General features: G+C 45.3%; 2 protein-coding genes across 5 annotated transcripts in view; one reads left to right on the top strand and one right to left on the bottom strand.

Annotated features, from left to right (window-relative positions):
- TUBD1 (tubulin delta 1) overlaps positions 1-436 on the bottom strand; it is a 47,785-nt gene extending 47,349 nt beyond the window's left edge. For 3 of the 4 annotated variants that reach the window (XM_073665554.1, XM_073665547.1, XM_073665539.1), the window contains exon 1: positions 14-436. The gene's annotated coding sequence lies outside the window, so the exon portion shown is untranslated. The remainder of the gene's footprint in view (positions 1-13) is intronic. The other variant, XM_073665530.1, reaches the window with a different exon arrangement.
- Positions 390-17,064, top strand: part of RPS6KB1 (ribosomal protein S6 kinase B1) — a 35,216-nt gene continuing 18,541 nt past the window's right edge. Inside the window, exons 1-6 of the mRNA XM_073665517.1 lie at positions 390-697; positions 4,237-4,283; positions 5,565-5,685; positions 9,827-9,895; positions 16,082-16,229; positions 16,335-16,392. Of these exons, the coding sequence (XP_073521618.1) occupies positions 452-697; positions 4,237-4,283; positions 5,565-5,685; positions 9,827-9,895; positions 16,082-16,229; positions 16,335-16,392 (689 nt within the window). The 5' untranslated portion in view covers positions 390-451. The remainder of the gene's footprint in view (positions 698-4,236; positions 4,284-5,564; positions 5,686-9,826; positions 9,896-16,081; positions 16,230-16,334; positions 16,393-17,064) is intronic.

Raw genomic sequence — 17,064 nt, 5'->3', positions numbered from 1 at the left:
GCCGATGCCATACCTGCCAGGGAGTGCTGTCACCTCACATGTCAGGCCGCCAGTACCAGCTAGGAGGCGCTGCAGATCGCACAGACCCCACTCATTAGCTCTCTATACACAGACTAAGTAGACGTTTAAACGGTTTGCCATCTCCTGCCGCCTGTCTCAAGCAGATCATTGTCTGCAGCTAAGGAGCCATTTTGGTGAAGCCTGTAAAGACAAGTCATGGATACATGTTAGCACTCCCGCAGTACAGGTAACACGCCCCCTGGCAGCAGTGTAGGGTTCTACATGAGTTATCTGCCTGATCATTCAGCTGGGGGTGACTGCATTGGAGCGACGTTGTCACTAGCTGCTGTAACAACTAGAGCGAGTGTCCCGCACAAGCTTCCGGTGCCAGGCTGCGCATGCATCCTGTGGTGGTATCTTCTGCGCATGCGCACGTTGCTGTCCTTACAGTATGTTCGCACACTATGTTGTCGGGAACGCGCACGCAGGGGACCTGGGAAGTAGAGGCTTTCGGGGGCGCTGCTGCGCTTCAACGTCCGGTGATGGCGGCCGTGTGTCGGAGCCCATGAGGCGGGGGAACGGGGTACCGAACCGCGCTGCGGGGAAACCGAGAACGTCCGAAGCCATGGCGGGCGTGTTTGATATAGACCTAGACCAGCCCGAAGACGCTATTTCGGATGATGAATTGGAGGACGGGGTGAGTGGGAGCTGCGGAGGCCCCTGAGGACTGGAGGCCGCACTGTGCTAGCATGTGACACGGCGGGCGCGGGGGCTGCTGGGAGATAGCTGGCTTTCCCCAGGCTGCAGAGATCACCGCTCACCAGTCATGCAGTGTGCTCCAGCCCGGGGCTTGTGCCCTATCCGTGCTCATGGCCACAGGCACAAGAGATGAGACTTGTCTTATAATAAAGGAGCATTCCAATCCGGGGGCTGGGACCCCCACAATGCTCTGTAGAGAAAATAGTGTTACCTGGCTCCTACTGATGTAAACCTGTAGTACCAGCATGACCATGCCAACTTAGCAGTGGGGTCCTGGGATTCCTCAGGGTGGTCTCCTTGTGGCAGGGGCGGCTGATGAATTGGGGTTCGGTGTGTGACACTTGCTGGATGTGGTACGGGTGCGTTTCTCCAGGCCTGGGTGACAGTAAACAGGCTGGCAATACCCAGCAAACCAGTCAAGTGCTCGCTTATGGGATGATTTGCCTTTTTATATTTCTACATATCAGTCGTTCTGTCTACATGACCGATTAATGGCCTGTGTAATAAACAGGCTCCAAACGACTGGTATATAGTCACTGGGATGGGAAATCGGACCATGGTTTAGTGGTGTTGGTGGGATAGTAAGTGATCTGCAATGATAAAGTCACAGATTCTATAAAAATAGAGACGTGGCCCTGTCTGACCAAAGCCTATTGCAATTTTAAATCACATAGAAATAAGTGACTTAGAAACTTGCAGCAATTAATACTCTTGATATCTTTAGCCATGAAAGCGAAATTGCCTCCTTGAGTTGTTTAACTGGTTCCCAAGGTGTACAGTATTCTCGCTCCCCCGCATACAAACAAGTTATACGTGTGGAGAAGCCTCCATCAGTCGCGTTGATGGTTATGCGGGTCTCCGCTGTGCTCTCCTTGGTATACAGATTGGATAATGAATTTGGTATGAGCTATGCTGATTGCTCTGTCACTGAAGGTCATCAAACGTGAACTGAACATACACTATATGGACAAACTTATTAGTGCAGTTCTTATGAATGCAAGTTTTTTATGCAGCCCTACAGGTGTATAAAATCAAGCACCTAGCCACGCAGTCTGCCTTTACTACCATTTGTGACAGAGTGGGTCGTTCTGCAGAGCTCACTGAATTCAAGCTATGTTACTATAATAGGAGCAACTGTTGTAACTAGTCAGTGAATTTCTCCTTAACTGATCACCTACGGTGGAGGTTAGAAGCACTCAATTGCGGAGCAGAATTACTCTATCCTTGCGGTCAGTCAGCCCTGGCTTCACTCCCCACCTTTGGCCAAATCGCATACATCCAGAAGAAGTGAGAGCTACGGCTGCTCTCTCACTTTCCTCTTGATGTATTTGATTTCTCCGAAGGTGGGGAGAGTGAAGGCAGGAATGATTGGCTGTGGGCATTGCGTAACATAACCATGTCATTGGATCCCCGGTAGAGCCAGTGCCGACACCACTAGAATGGCAACGGAGGTGAATAGAAGTATTATTATTTTACAAAGGAGGAAACATAGGGATTGATAAAGGTTTGTCCGAGTAGTGGACAACTCCTTTAAGGCTGTGTGCCCACTATGCGTTTTTTTTAAGCGTTTCTTCAGCGGCAATTCCGCCGCTTAAACGCTTGGTAGAAGGTCTGCAATATCCCCAAATGATAAGCCGCATGTGCTGTGTACATGCTGCGGAAATTTCCGCTGCGGACTATCATTGCGGAAAATTCCGCAGCACTACCAATTATTTTGCGTAATCACAGCGTTTTCGCCGCCATTGAGTTGCATTGAATCGCTTAATATCCGCATCACTACATGTGCACATGCGGATATTAAGCGATTCAATGTGCGGATGGTATCCGGGTCTGGAGAAGAGGAGACTCTCATCCAGACCCGGGTACCATAGTACTTGTAATAAAAAAAAGAATTTAAAATAAAAAATATACATTATACTTGCCTTCTGATGGCCCTCGGTCTCCTTAGTGATGCTCCCTGGCGGCTCGCGATGGTCTAAAAGGACCTTCCATGACGTCATTTAGTCATGTGACAGGTCACGCGACCGCTGACGGCGGTTGATTGACCTGTGACATGACTAAATGACGTAATGGAAGGTCCTTTTAGACCACCGCGAGCCGCCCAACACACCGGACGCACCTGAGATAGAGACCGGGGGCCATCAGAAGGTGAGTATAATGTATATTTTTTACCATTCTTTTACTATGAACTCGGTCACACTTTATAAATCCATGCTGTTTGCATGGATTTATATAGTGTGACCAAGTTGACAAGCACTTTCCAAGTGATGCTAAAAGCGCTTGACAACCCGCATGCGAAATCGCATGTAAAAACACTTCACAAGCACGTCTACCTGGCAGGAAAAACGCATGTACAATCCGTATGTACAATTCGCATGCGTTTTTTCTGCCAGGGAGATGCAGAAACGCTCAGGAAAAATCCGGAGCATTTCTGCATCGTGGGCACATAGCCTTAGAGTGATGTCACTTTCGGGAGCTGCGCTGGTCTCTGTACAACGGGTATTCTGACAACGCGCACTGATAGCGCACTCTGTTGTTGACTTGTTGCTGCTGATCTGAGACAGCAAAATAGTGCGCTGTCATTGTGCATGTCGCGCAAGGACTAGCCTAGCCACTGAAACAAAGGTCACTGTTGATGCTTCGTTTCAGGGAGGGGGCAATGGCTGCGGCAGTGACCACAGCCTCTGCTCCTTGATGATGCTTCGTGTGAGTATCCCAGCATGCACCGTATTCTCAATGAAGCGTCATCAAGAAAGAAATAGGAAAAAAAAGAAAAGCAGTTATGTAGTGAAGTTAGGGAAGGATAGGGAATTTTTAATTCAAGTATATTGGAAAATAATTTAGATTAGGGCATTAAATAGATAGGGATTTAGGATGAAGATTAGTATGAATTTCGGACCACCCCGTTGAGACGGCTACCTCTCCCAACTCCTATAATATTAGCCAAATGTGTGGTAAACCAAAGAAAATACAATATTAAATAGCAAAAGGGTAGAATATAACTTTTATTAGATAATATGTAATAAACATCATAGGCCACAAAGACAAAGTGCACTGTGCAAAAGTAGACAAAATCTTGTTTAAATGGTCTGACCAAATAGCCAGAACACCTCCTGTTCTGCCCCACTCACAGGAGAGAGCGCATTTTAGATTCCGAGGTGGACAAGGCGTTGTGGGGCAGTAGTGCCTAAGTAAGTGGCCTTATGCCAACAACTAAATGGATACAAACAGGTTAATGTCTTCAACCATCCAGCTCATACTTGGCTAAAGCCCAACTCAAGAATTAACTCGCTTAATATTGCTGGACAGTAGAAAATAGTGTGTCCTTTGCAATACATATGGTATCTAGGCACAGAGACAGCCTTTAGCCAAGTATGAGTGACCAGCTCCACCACACACAAATACTAAAACCTTGCCCAGATATTGTGTATGATGGTGACGTAATTGTGATTAAGTTCTGTTCTTGTTTTTTTACAGAGCAATATTAATGAATTCATGGACCATGGTGGCATGTCATATGAACTGTAAGTTGTAATGTCTGAGCAGTTTTATCTAAAAGGTTTTACACTACACACACCATTATTTTAAAGAGACCATTTGAAATACAAAAAAAGCCAAAATAACATTTAGGGTCTGATTCATCTGTGTTTATACCAGTTTTCTGGTGTAAAACACTTTGAAACATTGAAAAATGTTTGTGCAATGTGAAAATTTTGCAATTTGACTTATTCACACCAGTTCTGGCCAAAGTGTGCAGAGGACGGGGTGCGACTATGTCCACATGCTGAAATCGTCAGATGTTACACGACTTTAGTGATGTAACCTTCTCAAGAAATGTTACTCCAGTCCCTGACTGGAGTTGCATTTCTGGCGAGACTCGTGCCTCAAGATGCACCAAATTCATTAAGTGGAGTGTACCTCTTAATGAATTCGGTGCATCTTACCCCACTACACCCTTTCATTGCTAGTCTTAATGAATCGGCCCATTAGCGTCATTGTTTTGCACTGTCGATGTATTGTGTGAAGGTTTCCATCTGCACAGACTGTTTGTTTCCAGTACGTTAACTTTGCTCACAGGTTTGTTTTCTTTTACTCAGTTTAGACTTTTCTATACCAAATATTACACATTATTTTTTTTTTTAACCTTATTTTGTCATCTTTTCTTTGGTCCTGTGAACCACAATTATTTTATGGAACAGATTTTAAAGAATCATAACTGCACACAAGAGACCTAATATCTTTGTATCAGCATCCATGCAGTTTAGGGTTGATGTCTTATAAGTGGGTATATCACTCCAAGTAATGCTGCATTTACACTGCCTTCTTTGACTCGTCAGTGCACCATAAACAATGTATACCTATACACAAGTGGTTCAGCACTCATTTGGGACAGAATGATCGCTAATGTGATTGTTCTGTCCCCATACAGTATCATAATGTTGGCAGCATTTCCCCTGTTTACATGGAGCGATGTGCTGCTGATACTGATGTGTTTTTTGATTGTTTTTTGACTGCATAAATGATCTGACCTTCCAGAGAACCAACATTTTGCTTATTCATCGGGCGATCGCTGGCATATTTACTTTTACACCATAAGAGCAGTTGTCGGCCAGTAGTACATATTCTTGCTTTTGCCACAAATCCAATATTTTCCGTTGCAAGTGAACCCACTGGATCAACCTTGCCTCTAGGATACACTATTTGGCACATATTTTGTGTACTATATGTATATTTGAAAGTATTAAATGTTCTTCTTATTTCATGATATGTTCCATGTTAACAAACTTGCCTTTTTCCACATTTAGTGGTATGGAGCATTGTGAAAAGTTTGAGATCTCGGAGATCAGTGTGAATAGGGGTCCAGAAAAGATCAGGCCAGAGTGTTTTGAGCTTCTCCGTGTTCTTGGAAAAGGTGGTTATGGGAAGGTAAGAGACCATATAATTTTGTTTTTACCACGAGTCACTTTGTGTGACTGCAGACTTATGAATCCCCCCAGTGCACGCACTGTGCGCTGCGGGGATTCGCTTGTTTCTGAGTTATACATACTCCCGGCCAGTGGGCACAGCCTCGCTTCCATACACTTGTATGGAGTGAGGCCGCTCCCTCTAGTCGGCCACGTCACTACAGGGCACGGCCTCGCTCAATACAAGTGTATGGAGCGAGGCCGCGCCCACTAAACGGCTTCTGCCCAGGAGTATGTATAACTCATACATACCCTCCAATCCCAACTCAGAAACCGCCAAACTGATTTCTACAATCAAGATTTCGATTTAAATTGCATGAAGCCACCTGTACATGCATGACTTTAGCTTGAGGTATAAACCCCCTGTAACAGGTTCCCTTTAATTTTTCGATAATGGAAATGTATGCATTGAGCTTTTTACGCCTCTCACCATTGTCAACTATTTTTACTATTAGTGAATTTTAACATCATTATTTACATCCAGACACTAAAAACCCTGCGACCCATTTCCGTTCACATCTGTAGGTTGGATAAAATTGTATCCACTGTAGACCATCCTCTGAGCTAAATGGCCTGGATTGTATGACATGCTACCGGCATTTATGCTTTTGATGTATGTAGCTCCTCACTATTAAGATACCTGATTTCTGTCCTATAACTGTGAAAAGTGGGGCTAACGTGCTAAAACTGTCTAATTTTAGGACAGTGTAAAATTAGACAGCCTTAAAATGCATTCCATTTATCACCATGGTTCATGCTATTTAATTAGAGGGGTATTCTTGTCTTGTATATTTATTGCTTATCTTCTGGATATGACATAAATATATAGTCAATGCAAGTACCACCAAGGGGACCTGCATGTCTCTTGTACAATGCCTTAATGGACTCTCTTAGTGGAGAAGTTGTTGGAATTTCCCCTTCACTCCACTATCAGCAGCCCCCAAGATAAATACAAGCTCCATTAGTGGTACCCACCACTACTACAAATTTATGGCTTATCTCTGTATAGAATAGTTTTGCTTTTTACTATATAGCAGACATGTCAAACTCTGGCCCGCAGGGTGGTTTTATTTGGCCTGCAACACCAGGACCACCACCCCTTTGTGGGGCCCATTATTCTGTATGGAGGACTATTTGGGGGCCCATTATTCTGTATGGAGGACTGTGTGAGGCCCATTATTCTGTATGGAGGAGGACTATGTGGAGCCCATTATTCTGTATGGAAGACTATGTGGGGCCCATTATACTGCATACTGGTTAACCTGAGACTTTGTACAAGTTTTTGATTTTGGCCCTCTGTGTTTTTTGTTTGACATCCCTGCTAGATAGCGTTGTCCATTATCTAAAATAGCCTTAAAGTGGTTTTACACTACTATTTTATAAGAAATACTATTACAGTTGACAATATTGAATGACAGGAATACTGAGCAATAACAATATCAAGAAATATTATTGCCAACCTAAATATCAAATGCTGAAAGTACTTCTACACAACAGCAATATTCCTATGTAGACTCTAAGGGGTGGGCAGCAAAGTAAGCACACCTAACAAGTCTATGAAAATAAATATTTTTATACCCAGAATAAAATGAACAGCATAAAATTTATAACACTAATTATAAAACAAGACTCAATGATTGCAATACTTCATACAAACAATATTCATTAATTCCTTAAACCTACCGTCAGTACTTTCACTTATATCATAAGTTACTAGAGAGGAACCCTTTACATATTCATGTCTACTTCTCCAGTCAGTGTTTCTCAGGTATCTGCCTCGGTGTCGCCTTGTTATGCCATCTTGGCACTCATAAATGTCACCTGCAGGGATCCTGATCTCCATAGATGCCCCTGAGTGCTATTTTTCTCTCCTCTTCTTCTGAGTCATACTTGGGTCTATAACCTATTTGGAACTCCAGTTATGCACCCCCCCCCCCCCCAAATCTGGAGACACTATTTCACCATATGGTTCATGATCAGAGAACTGTTTTGATCAACCTGTGTTCTTTCCCTCCAATATGTACATATAGTTAATATTGTATATGACATTCGGATTATCTTTCTATCCTTCACTACATTAAAGGCCAGGTCCAGACAGCCATACGATCAGTCACATCCACAGCTCCGTGTGCTCGGACGAATGTAGGGGCTGCCTGCTATTTCCGTGCGTTAGTTTGGGCCATAAATGAGACCAGAATAATGCATGCTATAATTTTTTTTTTCCCACACAGACCATTGCTTTGTGCACTGGTACATTGACTCTAATGGTCCAAGGAACATGTCCGTATAATACATTTGTCTGACAGAGTCCGTAAACACAGAGAGCAGAGACATGTTGGCCTGGTGATATCACCCCTAATTTTAGGCTTTGGCTACGGCCCCACTATCCGTATTTGGTCACTATTCGGTCAGTATTTTTTTCTCAGGAGTGGGAGCCAAAACCAGGTGAGGAACAATCAGATAAAAGGTATAATAGAAACAAGTCACCAATTCTGCATTTATCACCCACTCCTGGTTTTGGCTCACACTCCTGAGAAAAAATACTGACCGAATACTGACCAAATACTGATAGTGGGGCCGTGGCCTTACAGTAAGAAAATTCTTGTGGTCTCAGGAGCCTTGTCTCACTTATGTGCTTATTCAGATTAAAGGGAATCTGTCAGCAGGTTTTTGCTATGTAATCTGAAGACAACATGAGGTAGGGGTTAAAACAGATTGCAAGAATGTCACATGGCAGGCTGTGTGGTGCTGTTTACTGATAATGAAATTTTATCACCTGGCGATTATCATTGTCTGGAATACATGGCATGCGCTTTCTAGGCTGACTCCGCCCCCTCCTGTGATAAGCTGCTCACTGTCAATAGACAACGTACATACAGAGCTTGTGTGGGCCGGGTTTCTGATCTCTGCTTTATCCTATATCTAAGAACTTTGTCAGAACTGCTGCACCCAGTAAACTAAGTGATACATTGCTGGAATCAGGGTCTCTTTGCCTACATTATGATGCTCTCAGATGAGGTAACTAAAACCTGGTAACAAATTCCCTTTAACAGTTCTGAAGGCCTTTGACATAATAAATTGTCGCTTGGTATACTTATTATAGAAACTGTATTCATACCTTTTTGGTTGTAGAAAACACAATTTTATTATACGTTCAACATTATAAAAATGGTATGTATACCGATATTTTATATCTACACGTCTTCCGTTTTGACCCCCTTTCATATGTCCTAACTCTTCATTACAATATTTTTTTTTAATACACTTTCATTACCTGTGCTGCTTCTGAGTGCGGGTAATATGATGCTTTGTTGACATACAGGCGGCACTACTTCCGGTGGAGCCCATAGAAGCCTATGGGAAACTGAGCATTCGCAGTAACGCGTGGTTACTCATGCTCAGCCACGCCACACAAAGTCCACAAAGGGACCGTATTTGTCTGTTCACACTAGCTGCATAGCCTACCTTTTAGAAGGCTATCACCTATGCTTCGTATAAGGTATAACTTGCTAATCACAGGGCCCAACAGCGTTTTCAATAATAGGGCTCTGCAACCTTGAGGCTGGGGCTCTGTAAACCCCATCTGTAATGGTGCGGCAGAGCGCATGCTTTGCTTCTGCTCCATTCATTGTCTTTAGGAGCGCTGGAGAAAGTTGAGAGCTGTAATCGCCATCGGGGTTGGGGTTTGGTGTAGTTTCCAGATGTTTTTGCCTGACTCATCAATTTCAACTTCTCAAGTGGCAAATTTGTTTGTGCAGATGTACTCTAGGGCCTGCCTGGAGTGATACTTTTGTAAACCAGTTATTTTAGTGCTAATTTTAATGTCGGGGAACTTTTTTGCTCTAAAAAGTCGGAAAACAGGTTAAAAACAGATAAAAAAAACATTTTTTCATTTTGATGATGTCGTGCTATTTTGACAACTTTGACACAAAAAAATCAGCGAATGTCATAAGTCAAAAGAAGAGAATTGACTTAAAAAAATCACAAATGATGAATCGGCCCCTTAGTGCCTTTGAATTTAGAAAACAAGTATTTGTATGATGTTTATATTGTGTTTGAACTTCCGGTGTGGAGGGGAAAAATAAACTTTATGTATTGTGCAGGTTTTTCAAGTACGCAAGGTAATAGGAGCTCATAGTGGGAATATATTTGCCATGAAAGTACTTAAAAAGGTAAGTTAGGCATCTTTACACACAATATGTTACATCTCACTGTTTCATAGCTTGTTGCAAACATGCTCGTTTTAATCTGAATTGTCCCTTTTTAATAAGGTTAATAAATGAGGAATGGCATTAGAAGCAGTTTTTCCCCTTCTCCCATGACAGCACCACCTGAGAGAGAGGGTATCCGCCCACCAAGGACAGGAACCTACTGAATAAAAAGGCGGTACCTCTCCTCCGCATCAGTTTTGGTTCCTGTCCCTGATGGGAGCCTCACCAGGTGGTACCTCACGTACCTGGATTATGGACGGTGCGGCCTGGAGGCCGTGGAAGCAGCAGATGGTCCCTGTTCCCAGCCCGTCTGGCTGCTGCCCGGGTCTGCGTGTGGGGAGGAGGTGCTGTTTCTGGATTCCTCCCCGCGTGCGCCGGGGCCTGCGGCCGGGCCTGCGCCTCGCAAAGATGAACTGAGCGCGCCGGCCGGCAGGTCTTCCGGGCTGCGCACGTGGGGGTCGCGTCGCACCCTGTGGCGGAGCGCGCCGGAAGTCCGGGCTGCGCACGCGCGGGGTGCTGACGCGCCCTATCACGGAGTGCGCCGGAAACCGGGTCTGCGCATGCGCGGGTGGGAAGCTGTCATCCCGCTGCAAGCGCGCCGGGTGCCGCTGGGCTGCGCACGCGCAGAGGCAGGTGGATCTGCGGGTAGCGCGCCAGCTGGCTAAAATTAAAAAAAAAAAAAAAAAAAGAGAGATGAGCACACTGCCGGAAAGGGAGGAGCCTAAAGGAGGTGGAGCCCTACTGCTTTTAAGGATGGGGAGCAATCAGGATGGCGATGTCTGCATCCCCGCCATGATGGATGAGGAACCGCAGTCACCTGGGCAGCAGCTGTCACCGCCACAGGAAGTACAGCAGCAGCCACAGCCATCAAAGCAGCGCAAGCAGCTCAAACAAATGGAACGGGAATCTTCCCATCGACAAAGTCACAGCAGTGAGGGGCGTACGAGTTCCGACAAGACTGGTCAGAAAAGACTTCGTCAGTCCACCTCCGCCAGATGGGAGCCCTCATGTGAACGGCAACCACCGCCTCCGGTACCCTAGTCTGAACGGCAGTGTGGTGAGTGATCTTCGTGAAAGTCTCACCTTGAATAATGTGCTCTTCTCTCTCTCTCTTTTCCTCCTTCTTCTCCTTTTATTTCTTGGGGCAGGAGGCGAAGAAGTGTAGTGCTAAAAGTAAAAACAGGGAGTGTGCTTTATGCAAAATCGGTCTTCCCACCTCCTATGCCAAAAACCTATGCTCGGACTGTATTCAGAAAACCATTGCAGAGGAGTCCCCCAGGTTTTCTTTAGAATTAAAGGATCTAATCCAGACAGAGGTCAGAGAGTCCTTAAGAGGCTTAACCTCACTCAAAAAGAAGAAGCGAAAACTAGTTTCTTCAGAATCAGAGGAATCAGTGGAGTCCCGTTTTACGAGAGAACTGCCTTCCTCCTCTAATCACTCCTCATCGTCATCGGAGTCTTCGGATGATGATGGGGGGGGCAGACCTTGTTTTTCGGTTGAGAATACTGAGAGACTAGTTAAAGCCGTCAGAGGGACTATGGGTATTACCGATACCAAAGTACCCAGAACAGTCCAGGATGTTATGTTCAGGGGCTTAGACCAAAGGAGGAGGCGCTCATTCCCGGTCAATGACAGGATTAAATCTCTGATAGAAAGGGAATGGAAGAAACCGGAGAGGAAGGGTCAGCTGCCGTCATCCTCCAAGCGGAGGTACCCCTTTGAGGATGAGGATGCGGCTAAATGGGACAAAACCCCTAAGATTGACGTGGCCATTTCAAAATCTTCAAAAAAAAAATCCACTCTGCCCTTTGAGGATTTAGGAGCCTTAAAAGACCCGCTGGATAAAAAAGCGGAGTCCTTCCTTAAGCAAACCTGGGAGTCGTCAGCAGGGGCCCTTAAACCGGCAGTAGCAGCGACCTGCACTGCTAGATCTATGATGATCTGGCTTCAACAATTGGAAGACCAGATCAGGGGGAATGTGTCCAGGGAGAAAATTCTATCAGACCTTCCTCTTGTGCAGGGAGCGGCTGCATTCCTGGCAGATGCATCGGCAGATTCAGTTAGGCTGGCTGCCCGGTCTGCAAACCTCTCTAATGCAGCCCGTAGGGCGCTATGGCTCAAGAGCTGGCCAGAAGATGTGCAGTCAAAGTCTAAACTGTGCTCAATCCCTTGTGAGGGGGACTTCTTGTTCGGCAAAGGTCTAGATGACATCCTAGATAAAGCCGCAGGCAAAAAACATGGATTTCCCACGGTGTCTGGTTCCCGATTTAACAGTTTCTTTCGGAAGAGAAAATACAGCCGCAGTAAAGCTCCCAGAGACCAAGGTAGCTGGAAAGACCGAAAGCCGTATAGCAGAGGCTTCATGTTTGGGGGTCCCTCCTCCGAGAATAAGAAAGCCCCTAAGTGACAGTTCCCCCCGGGTGGGAGGAAGATTGTCCCACTTCCTGCCTGCCTGGAAGGAAATTTCATCCAATTCTTGGATCTTAGGGATAATCAGGAGGGGGCTCACATTAGAGTTCAAAAGCAGGCCCAAGAACACTGTCAAAATATCAGCCCCAGAGGTTTAGCGGAACAGATAGCCTTACAGCAGGAAGTTCTCTCTCTGCTCATGAAAGGAGTTCTGGTGGAAACACCTGCACCCGAGCAAGGAAGAGGATTCTATTCGACTCTCTTCCTAATAAAGAAGCCGGACGGCTCCTTCAGGACCATTGCGAACTTAAAGAGACTGAACGACCATTTAATCTACAGGCCTTTCAAGATGGAAACAATAAAATCAGCCATAAAGATGTTATTTCCGGACTGTTTTATGTGCGTCCTCGATCTGAAGGACGCCTACTACCACGTCCCGATTTTGCCAGATCATCAACAGTTTCTAAGAGTAGCTGTACAATTCGGCAGGCACGTAAGGCATTTTCAGTTCGCAGCTCTTCCCTTTGGCATTTCCATGGCGCCGAGAGTCTTCACAAAAATCATTCTGGAGGTCACAGCGCACTTGAGGGAAAGAGACATTTTGGTCATCCCTTATCTGGACGACTTCTTAGTAGTGGGCAGATCAAGTCAACTCTGTGCTCTAGCCCTGGCGGACGTCATGGCCAGTCTAAGACGCCTAGGTTGGCTGTTAAATCTGGAGAAGTCAAGGCTGGAACCAAAGAGGGTTCAGTCTTTCCTGGGTCTCATTCTGGACTCAGAAAACCAAACCTGTCTTCTGCCAGAGGAAAAGAAACTGAAGATCAGATCCCTAACATCTCAGGTTGTCAGCAATCCGACCATGACCCTGAGGAGTGCAATGTCTCTGTTGGGTACAATGACGTCTTGCATCCCGGCGGTTCAGTGGGCCCAGCACCATTCCAGATGTCTTCAACAGGAGATTCTGGCAGCGGACAGGCGGCTCAAAGGTCGCCTGAATGGGAAAATATCTCTTCCAGATGTTGTGATCAACTCCCTGGACTGGTGGACATCTCCGGTCAACCTATCTTTGGGGGTTCCTTGGACCTTCCAGGTGTCGGATACAATTACAACAGACGCAAGTGCGGAAGGTTGGGGAGCTCACCTAAGGGATCGTTCTGTACAAGGCCTCTGGTCGGACAGCGAGACAAGTCTCTCTTCCAACATGAAAGAGCTGTTGGCAGCCAGAAACGCGCTAAAAGAATTCAGTTCTGTTCTTCAGGGTCCTCACGTCAGGATAATGTCAGACAACAGATCAACAGTCGCCTACATCAATCATCAGGGGGGTACCAGATCTCTCCCTCTGATGTTAATAGCGGATCAGATCTTCAGGTTTGCCGAGAGTCGGCTGGTTACGCTCTCGGCACTGCATATAAAAGGGGAAGAGAACATAAAGGCCGATTTCTTGAGTCGTCACATCTTGAAACAAGGAGAGTGGGAGTTGAATCCAGCCGTTTTTCAGCAGATTGTGGATCGGTGGGGACAGCCCCAGATAGATCTGTTTGCAAACAGACACAATCGGAAGACCGAAACCTTTTGCTCCCTGAATCCAAAAGAGGGGGCGTTTGCGGTGGACGCGCTGCAGATTCAGTGGGATTTCACTCTAGCTTATGCCTTTCCCCCTTTAGTACTGATCCCTACTATCCTGAGGAAGATCCGAGAGGAACGGGCGAGGGTTATATTGATCGCCCCGTTCTGGCCCAAGAGACCATGGTTCACTTGGATGAAGAGAATGTCCCAAGCAGATCCATGGGTTCTTCCGGACATCCCGGATCTCCTCAGGCAGGGCCCAGTCTGTCATCCCCAAAGAGCGGGCCTGCATTTGACGGCTTGGATTTTGAGAGGTCGCTATTGACGCAAAGGGGGGCACTGTATAATTATGACTTGGCAGCAAATAGATGGATCATTAGATTTATTAAAGCCTGTCATAGATCCAGACCTATTCCTGTTCCAAGAATGCCTCCTTGGGACCTTAATTTAGTTCTGGAAGCATTAACCAAACCTCCCTTCGAGCCCTTAGAGAAGGTTTCAGAAAAACTCTTAACTTTAAAGACTGCGCTATTGGTGGTCCTGACATCAGCTCGTAGAGTCAGTGACTTACACGCACTATCCGTTAACCATCCATTCACTCAAGTATGTATGGATAGAGTAATCTTAAGACCAGACCCGGCCTATCTTCCAAAGGTAGCCTCCAAGTTCCATAGGACGCAAGTAATCACTCTCCCTTCCTTCTATCCTAATCCTAGGGATTCTGAGGAACATAAGCTTCACACCTTAGATGTTAAGAGGGTGTTAGTCCAGTATTTGGAAGTGACAAAAGCCTGGAGAAAGAGTGACGCTTTATTTATATCCTTTCAGGGGGCTAGGAAAGGACTTAAGGTTACAAGGGGGACCCTAGCTAGATGGGTCAGGGATACTATTACCTTAGCCTACTCTTCTAAGCAATCTGCCGGTTCCTGAGAACCTGAAGGCCCATTCCACCAGAGCGGTAGCTGCTTCCTGGGCTGAGAAGGCGGATGTGCCCATCGACATTATATGTAAGGCGGCAACTTGGTCATCCCCTGCTACATTTTACAAACATTACCGTCTTGACCTTTCCTCTTCTACTGATCTGTCCTTTGGTAGAAGGGTGTTGCAAGCGGTGATCCCTCCCTCTGGTATTTGATCTCTATAAATCTCTCAGGTGGTGCTGTCATGGGAGAAGGGGAAAAGATCCTAGTTACTTACCGGTAACGGGATTTTACAGAGCCCATGACAGCACCCTATTAATTCCCTCCCCTTTATCACTGTGGTGTGCACTTTTTTTAAGGTGTTTAGTACATATGTTGAGGTGGTGGTTATGTATTAACCTGTCTTCGGAGGCCCTCTCATGCTCTGAAACAAAACTGATGCGGAGGAGAGGTACCGCCTTTTTATTCAGTAGGTTCCTGTCCTTGGTGGGCGGATACCCTCTCTCTCAGGTGGTGCTGTCATGGGCTCTGTAAAATCCCATTACCGGTAAGTAACTAGGATCTTTCCTCTATACATCTGTTCTGAGTTCCTTGCTAGATCATATGTCCTTCCACTGTCTTCCAATACTGTTCACTAAATACAAGTGTTTATGGAACTTGTACTTGTTAAATGAAGATAGAGACACGCAGTAATGGGGAAGCAAGATCTATCACTATGCAATCACCTATGTTAAAGGAGATGTCACACGCAGACAACTCAGGATCCTCTGAGACACCATGTCTGCACTTAGTGAGCGACTTGTTTTCTGGCAGACTTGATCCTTCTTTGTAATATCTGGAATGACCATCATGTAATATTACATTTCCCCTCCAGCAGCTACCTTAGGGGGAGCAGCTTCCTGTGGCCATATCGGCTGTTTAGAGGTCAGGACTTTGGATGATCAGCTGACTGCCCCGGATGCCATCTTTTGAAGTGGGAAGTCTGACAAGCGCCCTTTAATGCAGCTCTAAATGTGATGCATTAATTTTGACTTGTCGCTGTGTTGATCGTAGCCACTTATTGTCCTTTTATTCCCCAATAAAGATACGGGCCTTTTTATTTGGTGCTAATTGTTATTGTCTTTACTAAGGGTGTCTTGCTCTCACGGTAATGCAAAACAGCCTAAAGACATGCCCCCTTGTAAAGGCCAGGTTCTCTATAATGTGGATATTTTTCTATTTAGACTTATGTATTGTCTAATTGTCTCCTAGGCTATGATTGTGCGGAATGCAAAAGACACGGCACATACAAAGGCAGAACGTAATATCCTGGAAGAAGTGAAGCACCCTTTTATTGTAGACTTAATTTATGCCTTTCAAACTGGTGGAAAACTCTACCTCATTCTGGAGTATCTCAGCGGTCAGTCACTTTGTGCAGCTACAGAATTTCTGGCCTCGAACATATTGGTCATTTTTTTTCCTCACATTTTTTATTTCAAGCCTGCAACCTTGTATTTTTATTTAGGTGGAGAACTCTTCATGCAGTTGGAGCGTGAAGGGATCTTTATGGAAGATACTGCCTGGTGAGTAAAATCTTTAACTGATGCAGCCATAAAACCACTTCCTCTTCTATGAGGCAGTGTTGACCAATATCCTTTCATCCAATACTACTGTAGCTTCTGTTTCCTTTTTGAACAAAACTGAAGTGTGTTTATTATGTGTAACAAATTTTGCCAGAAAAAATTCAGCTTTAAGCCCTAGCCACAGGATAGTGGAAAACTTGGTGATTTCTGGGGGTCCGACCACTGGGCTTCCAGAGATCACTAAAATGGGCTCTGGAATCCGTGAACTGGGCTTAACGGAGCTACGCCTTGAATGGAATGGAGCTTTGATGCACGTGCTTCACTTCTGTTTCTTTCATTGTCCATAGGACTGATGCAAATAGCTGAGTGTTGTGCTTTGTAATATCCACGGACCTCCATTGATCCCCTATGAATAAGGGATAGCTTACTATCTTGGGATACATTAACTATAAACTTACATTAACTATAAAATTGATGTATAATAATGGCAGTAAAAAGTTTGTGTGTGGCATAAGGTGCCACTTTCATTGCAGTTTGTATACTAATAGTAGTTTTCTATCTGTTCCTGTATTATGGTTCTTTAAAGCACCATTTCAGCATGTGTATTTTTTTTTTACTTCAACACTGGAGTGGTGGTACCAATCTAAGTTCCCTGACCCTAGTCTTATGCTT

This window comes from Phyllobates terribilis, unplaced genomic scaffold, assembly GCF_046119375.1.
Source record: "Phyllobates terribilis strain yellow unplaced genomic scaffold, ASM4611937v1 Scaffold_2__4_contigs__length_985480577, whole genome shotgun sequence".
Classification (NCBI taxonomy): Eukaryota; Metazoa; Chordata; class Amphibia; order Anura; family Dendrobatidae; genus Phyllobates; species Phyllobates terribilis.
Note: the sequence above shows the minus strand (reverse complement) of the source record. Positions and strands in the feature narration are given on the sequence as shown.